Raw genomic sequence first — 10,797 nt, 5'->3', positions numbered from 1 at the left:
TCTATCTATCTATCTATCTATCTATCTATCTATCTATCTATCTATCTATCTATCTATCTATCTATCTATCTATCTATCTCACAATTTTGCATGTAAATATTATATGCACATTTTACTATTTGGCACAAACCCTGAATGGGATGTAAGTGAAACAGTGGACACACACACACACACACACACACACACACACACACACACACACACACACACACACACACACACACACACATTCAAACACACACACACACACACACACACACACACACACACACACACATTCAAACACATTCAAACACACACACACACACACACACACACACACACACACACACACACACACACACACACACACACATTCAAACAAGCACAAACCTAGGAAAAATTTTGTACAGCAAACATCTACTTGCATGTTTTTGGAGAGCGGGAAAAAACTGGAAACCCCACAAGAAACTACACAGTGTAGACAGAATCACAGATCAGGATCAACCCAGGAACACTGGAGCTGTGAGATAGCCAGTATACTGGCACCATGCTTCTAATATAATATATATCTGCCAATATTTGTACTATTGAATTTAAATTATAAAATAAACCTGGGCTATGATCATAAGAATGCAGATCATTCCTGTCTCAAAAGAAAGTGCCCTAGTGAGTTTTGCGAACAATTTGCACATAATTTGCTCTTCCATTTGAAAATGGTATATAATGTAGTCAACTTTTTCCACTCATCATTAGTGCAAAAATATTATACAGTGCATAACATTAGAACCACTGCAGTGAATAATACTTATTTATTTTGTTACAATGACACCTTTTAACTGGTTGCACAAATAAGGCAGCAAGTGAACAGTAAATTCTAAATTAATGGGCAAATATAGAGATCCGAGAGCCTTTGACAAAACAACTTGTGGTGGCCGGACAACTGGGTCAGAGAATCTACATATCATGTGAGGGTGTTTGTGTATGTAGTGGTTAGTACCTAGCAAAAGAGTTTCAAAGAAGGAAAATCTGTGAACTTGTGAGGTGGTCATGGGCTCCCAAAGTTCACCAAAGTGCATGGGGAGTAAAGGCTAGTCTGTTTGGTTTAATCTGACAAAAGAGCATCAGTAGCAAATTTGCTTGAAAAGATAATGTGGGTTGGGATAGAAAGGTGTCAGAACACACAGTGCATCGCAGTTTGCTGCATATTGCGCTGTGTAGAATCAGACTGCTCAGAGTGCAAGCTGGCTGAGGCAGTGTGATGCTGGGTTCTGCCTTGAAACCTTGAGTCCTAGCATTTGTGTGGTTGTTACTTTACACATCTGGCCTACCTACTGATTGTAGCAGATCAGGTTACTCAACTTCATGGCAATAGTATTCCTAAATGGTAGTGGCCATTGTCAGCAGAATAATGTGCTCTGCCTCACTCCAAAAACTGTACAGGAATGATTTAAGAAACATGTCAAAGAGTTCCAGGTGGGATGTGTTAAACAAAAAAGGTTTCATACATTAAAGCTACACCTCACAACATACTGGACTGAAAAGATCTGTAGCTAATGTTTTGGTGCCAAATACAGCACACCTTCAGTAACCTACAGTAACATGCCTTGACGGGTCAGAGCTCTCTTGGTGGGAGACCTACACAACATAAGGCAGGCAGTTTTACAGTCTTTCTCAGTTGCCTTGAAACATTTCTCAAATCATCCTTGATATTTGCAAACCAGAAAGTGCATTTTGCAAAATAAAATTTTATAAACAGCCCAACATGTGGGGCTTCTTGCAAAAGCCTGCACTTTTCTCAGTATCAAATCAAATCAAATTTTATTTGTCACATACACATACATACAGGGTACGACATGCAGTAAAATGCTTTTAACGACGGTCCGGCATGAAGGAATAGGATTGGGAAAAAATTACAACAAAGAAAAAGAAGGCAGATGAATAAAGTATAAAACTATATAAAATATTAGAATATATAAAGATATAAATATGAGAAAAAAAGGTGTATGTACAAAATATGCTTATGGCAGTAAACAGTAAAACAGTAAACAATTTAAGGTGGTTTATGTGATTGTCCTTCAAGTGTCTGTGTGCGGTATGGTGTGGTATAAAATATAAAGTGCACTGTGCTGTGCGAGTTCAGAGCTAAAGTGACAGTCCAGAGTTTAAAGTAGTGCAAAAAGAAAAATATGTGCAGAGAAAAAGTGTGATGATGAAGAGAGTGGGCCAGTTTTCCAAAATCTTTAGTTCATCTTTAAAAAAATAAATATTTGTGTCAATGAATATATCATTGTCATCAGAACGACAAGTCCTTTTGTCATTGTTAACAACAAGTTAGTCAAAATGTTTAGTCATGTTGACAATATGACAGTGACCAGTTTCAGCATTTCCAGATGTGAACTATGTTTTGGATTACAATGATTGAAAATGCACAAGGCTAAATTTCTTCTGTGAATTTCAACACCACAAATGCACACTGTACTGTATGTGGGATATTGATTGCAAGAGACTGGGCAGGATTTACACTTTCACTGTACTGTTCTAGTGTTTGTTCACTTCCTGGTTGTTCAACTATTTTCAGAAATTGTAATTCTGTGTTTTGCTTTGTCTGTATTTGCCAAGTGAAGGTTCACAAGATTCAACTTTAACCTATTTTACTGTAAAGAATTAGTTGATCATTGGTCGATCTGATGCTGTACACACCCCTTCATTAGTGACATTCAAGATTCATCTGCACAATTAAAAAATTCAAGATACATAAAAAAAAAAGGGTGAGTAGAAATTTAAGCTTGATAGATGATGACTGAACTGGTTTAACCATTTTGCATTCATTGACTTATGCAATAAAATAATTCCTAGATGTTTTGGGTATTCAGGTGAGAATCAGTATAATATATTTTGATCAACATTAAATAAACAATTGAAATTGTAGAAAGCAGCACCAATTGTACACAATCTACAGTTTTTACTATTTGCTTTGAAGCGTTTGTCAGATCAGAAATGAAATTCTCAAAACGACTTGTTTAACATCCACGTCATTTAGTCACATGCGCACATCATAAAAACAATTATTGTTGCTTTGACCAAATTGTGGAATGCTTTTGTACATTCATTCAATTGATTGTGTATAACTGTTGGCTGTTTCCTACATTAGAGTTGTTTATGTCATGTTGAACAAAACATATTATACCAGTTTCACCTGAAAAGTCTTAACCCCCAAAACATCTCAGCATCAGTTCATTGAATGCAAAATGCTTAAACCAGTTGTCAGAATCTGTCAACTTTAAATATCTAATAAACTTTTTTTTATAGTAAATGTTTCTTGAATTATTGAATTGTGCAGATAAATCTTGAATGTCATGTAATGAAGGGAAGTGTATGGCATCAGATCAACCAATAGTCAACTAGTTCTCTAAAACAGGTCAAAAAGGAATCTCGAGAACACTCAATTAAAAAGTGTATACAAAACATAGAATTATAAATTTTGAAAATGGATGAACAACCAAGAAACGAACGAACACTAGTCTCTTGCAATCAATATAAATCAAATATGCAATCAAACAAATACATTGTGCTGCTGAATTTCATAGATGCCAAACAGAAGGAATTAAAATTCTGTGCATTTTCAGTCACTGTAATCCAAACTGTAGTTTATGTCAAGAAATCCTGAAACTGCGTGCCATCATACCGACAACATGCCTTAACATTTTGATGATCTTGTTTGTGAACCATGACAAAGGGATTTTTCATTCTGATGGAAATGACATGTTCACTGACACAAATACTTACTTTTAAGAGATGAACTAAGAATTAAAAAAAAATTACAGGCTTTTGCAAGAAATCCAATGTATTTTGCTGTTTGTACAATTGTTTGGGAATGCACTTAGAGGTTTGCAAATATAAAGGATGATTCGAGAAACACTCAAAAGCAACTGAGAAAAACTGTAAATGAATGTAGCAAAGCATTCGTAATTTGTTCAAAGCAACAAGGAATGCTATTGTGATGTGCACAAGTGATGTGGAATTTTACAAATTGTTGTGAGAAATTTCATTTCTGATCTGGGAAATGGTCCAAAGCAACTGAGAAAAACTGTAAAGCTATGGCTGTACATAGAGGTTTTTAGCCATCTCACTCGTTAAACTTCCCTTAGTGTTATATCCTAGTATTTCACTACGTTCATGAAGATGTTTAGCCACTCATATGTGAGGCTTTATCCTATCGCAAAGGAGTTTATGCCTCATGTGATCTCAGGGTGTTTTTACTTGTTTTTGTTTTTGCCAGTATTGCCTCTGGCTTGATTATTAGGGACATACAGGTACATCCTAACAAATTAGAATATCATTAAAAAGTTGAATTTTGTTAGTAATTCAATACAAGATGTAAAACTTGTATATTATATAGATTCATCACACACAGGCTGATATATTTAAGTGTTTATTTTAATGATTTTTGGCTCACATTTAACAAAAACTTTATCTGAAAGAATTTATCTGAAAAGACGACTTTGGCCCAAACAGCAACAGTCCAGCCATTTTTGTCCTTTGCCCAGGTAAGACACCTCTGATACTGTCTCTGGTTCAGGAGTGGCTCGACACAAGCTATGCGTCAGTTATAGCCCATGGATACGTTTGTGCGTGGTGGCTCCAGCTGCAGTCTCCCCAAATTCTTGAATGGGCTTCATTTTTCAACTAATTTAATAAGCTGATTAGAGTGTGACACCACGAGTCTCTAACTTTTTTACAATATTCAAATTTTTTGAGATACTGAATTTTGGGTTTTCATTAGCTGTAAGCCATAATCATCAAAATTAAAAGAAATAAACATGATACATATTTAAATTTGTGCATGACAAATCTATATAATATACAAGTTTCACTTTTTGTTATGAATTACTAAAATCATTCAACTTTTTAAAGATATTCTTATTTATTGAAATGCACCTGTAGCTATTCATTTAAAATGTACACGCAAAGCTACTTTGTGATATGGCCATTGCTAAAATCACTATACAAATAACATTTTTGAAAGCTTCCTCCCCAACTGATGAACGAATTACAGCGAATAAGAGATACTTTCATTCAGGATGTTGAGTTTTACACTTGGCCTCCTATAATAAGCCACATGAGTGACCAAGTTTCCCCAAAACATGTTTGCATCAACTTTGTGTTCAGATTGTTGTGACTATGTTTTGTATATATTTCAGTGCTATCCTAGATTTTGTCATCTACATTTAGTTATGCTTACAATTAGATCATTAATGGTGAGTGGAACTTTCCGATGAAGCACTAAAAAATCAATAAAAGGAAGCACCAATGGAACAGCTAAAGACAGCAGTGGGGGGTCTGGTTGAGGTTATTTGATACAATCTCTCTCTGACATGTTCTGTAGCCTTTAGTGACAGCCATTTTAACATGACCATAAACTAAATCAGCAAAACGCTTTATTCTTCCGAACACATTCCGACTCATTTCTGATGTTAATATTGTGTACAATTTGAATGAATATGTTTTGTTTTTAGTTTCAGGCAAAACAGGTGCTGGTAAAGAGACAAATAACAGCTGTAATCACAGCCAGCCAACCCACCAAAAAGGGGAAAACAACAGGGTGTTTATTCAAGCTTCTTTTTTTTATTGCCAAAGCTGTCAATTGTGTTCTGATCTTGGTTGGAACCAGCAGAGGGCAACAGAGCTTCTTGTATAACACACTTGGATAATTTATAGACTGCATGTGGCGTTGTTGGCCAAAATGTTCTTGATGTAAATTCAAGAGGTCTTTCACAAAGTGACATAAGCAGCAGGTGAAGACGTAAATAAACTTTCTTTAAGGTGACCTTTAACACTTAAGTTGTACTACTGAGCAGAAAAAAAAATGCTTTGTCAGATTTTCATTCTGTGTGTTCGTGTGTGTGTGTGTGTGTGTGTGTGTGTGTGTGTGTGTGTGTGTGTGCTTGATGGAGAAGGGCTTTAAAAGTAACAAACATAGAATTTGAATCATTAAATTGTGTTTTATGAAAAGAAAAATTAAAATAAGAATAACATTTACAAACACAAATTTTTATTTCCAATCTGCAGCTTCTTATAATACACTTATGAATTTCTTTAGTTTGATGTTCCAAAAGCAATTTTAAAATCTGAAGTAAAACCAATAAAACAATGCAAGTATGCTATACCATTTATGCCTTTAGACATTAAAAAAAAAAAAAAGCCACATATTGCATTTATTGTAGTTGTTGTAATTCATTACTCATGTAGTCATATCCGCTCTACCCGTATCATCAACATGAGACTACAGAGAACAGTGGAACAATGTGTAATAGTTTCATTTCTTGACATAAACAGCCTCTGGACATAAAAAAGGCACGTCTTGTCTTTGACCCAGATCTCACACTTGGATATTCAGTGAAGTTTTGAGTCCAGCCTTGGAGACTCACTCACCATAGAGACCTCTGGCAGGTTTATATTTTTCCTGCTCCAACATGACTGGAAAACTCATAAACAGATTTTAAGTCCCTTTATGGTTTTAGCCAAGCATATAACCAGAGGGAAAAGCTCACAGAGCACTTTTAGTTTTGTTGATGGTCTTTTAACGACTGAAGAGTCTTTGCTAGCATGTAAAAAAAAAAAATTCTTTGGAAAATGTCAAAATCTCAGGCATGAGGACAAACATCATGCTAATTACAGCTCAATACCTGACAGGGGATAAAAGAACAGCTACGTGTTTTTATAATTAATTAGATGTAATAGTGGAGAATCAGCTCAGAGAATCAGCTCAAGGAATGTGTCCTTGAGAAAAACTAAGCTATCTTGTTATACACAAGCTCAGCAATGTCAGTGGATAAGAGCAGGATGAAAACCTGTATGGCAAAATTTATGAATAATTTAAATAAACATGCACCAATGGTTAAATCCAAGAAAACAGATTTTAAGAAGGTACACATTTTAAAGAGAAAACCGAAGAAAGTTTAGTTATATTTCATGTTATAAGCAATAGTGCAGTTTTAAAATAATAAAAATCCTAAAAAATGACCATAGTACATAAAGTACGTAAAAATGAATAATATTTATAGAATGTTGCCTAATTATTTTGCATAAATCTTACTGAATATGACGCAGAAGACAACTCAAACGTGCTAACGTGAAACTTTCCATTTGGTTTCAGAGCCTGCATGCTTGGTTGAAGGTACTGAAGGTGTTGTCGTCACAGAAATGCATATCACCACACGACACGTAGGATTTGTATGTCTCTCATACCATCAGACCCAGTGACACACAGATGCAATCAGAGCTCTGACAGGTCATCACTCAAAAATACCCGATAAGCTTTTTAAGCATCTTTTTTTTCATTAAAAAAAACCCCCCAAAAAAACCTGCAGGCATTTTTTTCTACACAAAGAAAACAGTCTGCCCCTGGCAACTACACATCGTCTGGGTTAAAGGTCATGGACCTTCAGGTCTCTTTGGGCATGGGAGGCAGGGGAGAGACCTCTGGAGCTCAAGGCGAGCATTCTGACAAAGGAAAATATAAAAGAGGGGATCTAACATTGTATTAAGACTGGTTAGTCCATAGCAGATCCTGTAGTATAGGTAGATAGAGCGTTCCAGTGTGCACTGATCTTCAGTAAGCAGCAGTGCAACAAATCTATAACCACCGACCATGTGATAAGGACCAAAGACCACGATGAAGATGATGGTGATGACCGTGAGGGTGCCCACAATTTTGTTGCGCTCATGATCAGAGATGGAGGGAGAGTTGTGAAGTGTTACTCCGATTCTGGCGGAAGTGCAGCTGTCAAATAAAAGGAGTTTTTTTTTTTATTGACATGGTATATAGATATGATAAGGAATTATGTGATATCTCCTGATGTGATGCAGAGTTGCTGTTACTAACGCAAAGCTGAATATTTTCCAATAATATCATAAAGTTTTCATTCTTCTTATATTTCAGATATTTGCCAAAATTGAGCAAATTAATGATTATAAATTTTTCTTTGTTAAAAAAAACATCACAATAGTTTTTTAGGCTTAGATTATATGAGGCCCTACAAGTGAATAAGTTACTTTGTGTTACTATAACAAAACAAAACTTTTTTTGTCATAACATCTTCTGACTAATCCTATTTGAGAGTTGAACAGCACTTGATTTATTTGTATATTATTATTTTTGTGCATATTACACACAATCACTCTTTAATGAAGTTACTCACTTACCCAAGTATAGAGCATGGCATCAGGAAACCCAGTACAACGGTGGCTATGTTAAAATAAGCATATCTTGGGGTGACGGGATACTGCTCCAGACACAAGCCCGTCTGGGGCTCAAATACAGATGGGTAGAGACCAATCAGACAAAAAAGGAATACAAGAGTCCAGACAGCCACTCCAGAGAATGCAGACAGCCGTACCTTTCTTACACAGCGGCTGCTTAATGGGTATACAATGGCCAAACAGCGGTCCAGTGCAATAAGACACAGAAAGAAGATGCTTGCATAGACGTTGACGTAAAAGACATAGCCCACCAACTGGCAGGTGATGGAACCGTAGGGCCAGCGATGATCTCTCTGTAGGTAAAGGATCCATAGAGGCAAGGTGAGCAACTGAAGAAGATCTGACAGCAGGAGGTTGAGAATATATACCAGCTGAGTGCCACCTCTGTGCGAGCGGCCCAGCTGGTAAAGTCCCCACAGTGAAAGCAGGTTGGCTGGTAGACCCAAAGAGAAGGCAAGGCTGTAGATGTATGTTAGTCCAACCCGATCTGTCTCTAGTGGAATGTGGCAGCTTCCATTTGTCAGGTCTGTAGAGAAAATCAGGAAAACCTGGGCTCAAATGTGTACTCTAAACATCACATATATAGTTTCATAGCTATTTCATAGAAATTACTTACTCATAAACATGATTTCTATGGCTTTTCCATGTGAACGACATTTGAAGATTTGAACATTTAGGTATTCACTCTGCCACTACCAACTTCCTCATCTGTCGGTAAATTTATTGTGTTCCTCCTTGGAAAACAATGACAAACAAATCTATTACATTTAATAATCAGCTTACATTAATTTCTTATATAATCCAAATACCTTACGTTACTTCTGCCTATGATGGGAGTCTGTGCTCAGTGTGCAAGAACCTGGGAGAGTCAGAGTTTCTAATTCATCCTTTCATGAAAGGCTTGTCTTGATTTTGTTGATCATTTCCCCTAGCAGGAAGCAAATTCTACTGCCTTTGAGTGGCCACATCCTGAGGCCTTTCTACTCCAGAACAAAAACACAGACGAGGGATACAATTTGGGCCAAACTGTTCATGCTGACGGAAGGGCTGCTGAGAGACAAACGAAACACCCTCATTCTACGTTCGTTTCCCATGTGACACCCAGTCCCCCTTTGGAGTGGCATTCCTATGTGAAAGTTCATGAGGTTTTACATAAAACATGTACAGTATTATATATCAAACAATTATGAATTTAACAGACTTGTTGCACATTGTTCTTACGCATATAAGTATTTAATGTGAAGCATTTGATATCAGTACTTAAATTATTAAGTTTCTATAATTAAATACATTTAATCATGGAATATAGTATTTGTGTGTTTAAAAATGTAACATAATAATACAAATCTGCAACTCTCTTTGTAACTCTCTTTTGGCTTCTCCCATTAGGGGTCACCACAGTGGACCACCCATCTCTATACACCCCTGTCCTCTTCATCTGCCTCTTTCAAACAAACTACCTGCATGTCTTTCCTCACCACATCCATAAACCTCCTCCTTGGCCTTCCTCTTTTCCTCCCTCCTGGTGGCTCCATCCTCAGCATTCTCCAACTGATATACCCCATGTCCCTCCTCTGCACATGTCCAAACCATCTCAATCTTGCCTCCCTCACCTTGTCTCCAAAACGTCCTACATGCACTGTCCCTCTAATAAACTGGTTTCTAATCCCATCCATCCTCGTCACTCCCAACAAAACCCTTAACATCTTCAGCTCTGCTACCTCCAGCTCCACCTCATGTCTTTTAGTCAATGCCACTGTTTCTAAACCTGGCTGTCACTACTCTTTCCCATAACTTCACAGTGTGACTGTTCAACTGTATACCCCTGTAGTTACTGCAGGTCTGCACATCTCCCTTATTCTTAAAGATTGGTACCAGCACACTCCTTCTCCATTCCTCAAGCATCCTCTCACCTTCCAAAATCTTGTTAAACAACCTGGTTAAAAACTCCACTGCATCTCTCCTAAACATTTCCATGCTTCTACTGGTATGTCATCTGGTCCAACTGACTTTCCACTTTTCATCCTCTTAATTGCTGCTCTCACTTCCTCCTTACTAATCCTATCCACTTCCTGCTTCACTATCTCCACACTATCCAACCTTCTCTCTCTTTCATTTTCCTCATTCATCAGCTGCTCAAAATATTCCCTCCATCCTTTCAACACACTCTCCTGACTAGTCAACACATTTCCATCTCCATCCTTTATTGCTCTGACTTGCAGCACATCTTTCTCAGCTCGGTCCCTCTGCCTGGCCAATCGGTACAAATCCTTTTCTCCTTCCTTAGTGTCCAACTTCTCATACAGCTCCTAATATGCCTTTACCTTGGCTTTCACACATACCTCTTTACCTGCTGCCGCATCTCCTTGCACCCCTGCCTACTTTTCTCATCACTCTGTTGATCCCAATTCTGTTTTGCCAACCTCTTTCTCCTTATGCTTTCCTGCACTTCCTCATGCCACCACCATGTCTCTTTGTCTTCCTTTTTATTTCCAGGTCACACCAAGTACCTTTATAGCTGTCTCCCTTATCACTTCTGCAGTAGTTGCCCAA

General features: G+C 37.3%; 1 protein-coding gene across 3 annotated transcripts; it reads right to left on the bottom strand.

Moving 5' to 3' along the window:
• Positions 1-7,028: 7,028 nt before the first annotated feature.
• Positions 7,029-9,495, bottom strand: LOC310726195 (putative G-protein coupled receptor 132). 3 transcript variants are annotated; one of them, XM_083541543.1, is made up of 4 exons: positions 9,054-9,495; positions 8,861-8,978; positions 8,188-8,770; positions 7,029-7,765 (listed from the first exon to the last, which is right to left on the bottom strand). In XM_083541543.1, exons 2-4 carry the CDS (start codon positions 8,868-8,870, stop codon positions 7,417-7,419), a joined length of 942 nt encoding a protein of 313 aa, XP_083397669.1. In that variant the 5' UTR covers positions 8,871-8,978; positions 9,054-9,495; the 3' UTR covers positions 7,029-7,416. The 3 variants fall into 3 exon arrangements, with proteins under 3 accessions (XP_083397669.1, XP_083397668.1, XP_083397670.1); XM_083541542.1 differs by having other exon boundaries at positions 9,059-9,495; XM_083541544.1 differs by having other exon boundaries at positions 9,064-9,495.
• Positions 9,496-10,797: the final 1,302 nt, after the last annotated feature.

This window comes from Silurus aristotelis, assembly GCF_946808225.1.
Source record: "Silurus aristotelis genome assembly, chromosome: 5".
NCBI lineage: Eukaryota > Metazoa > Chordata > Actinopteri > Siluriformes > Siluridae > Silurus > Silurus aristotelis.
Note: the sequence above shows the minus strand (reverse complement) of the source record. Positions and strands in the feature narration are given on the sequence as shown.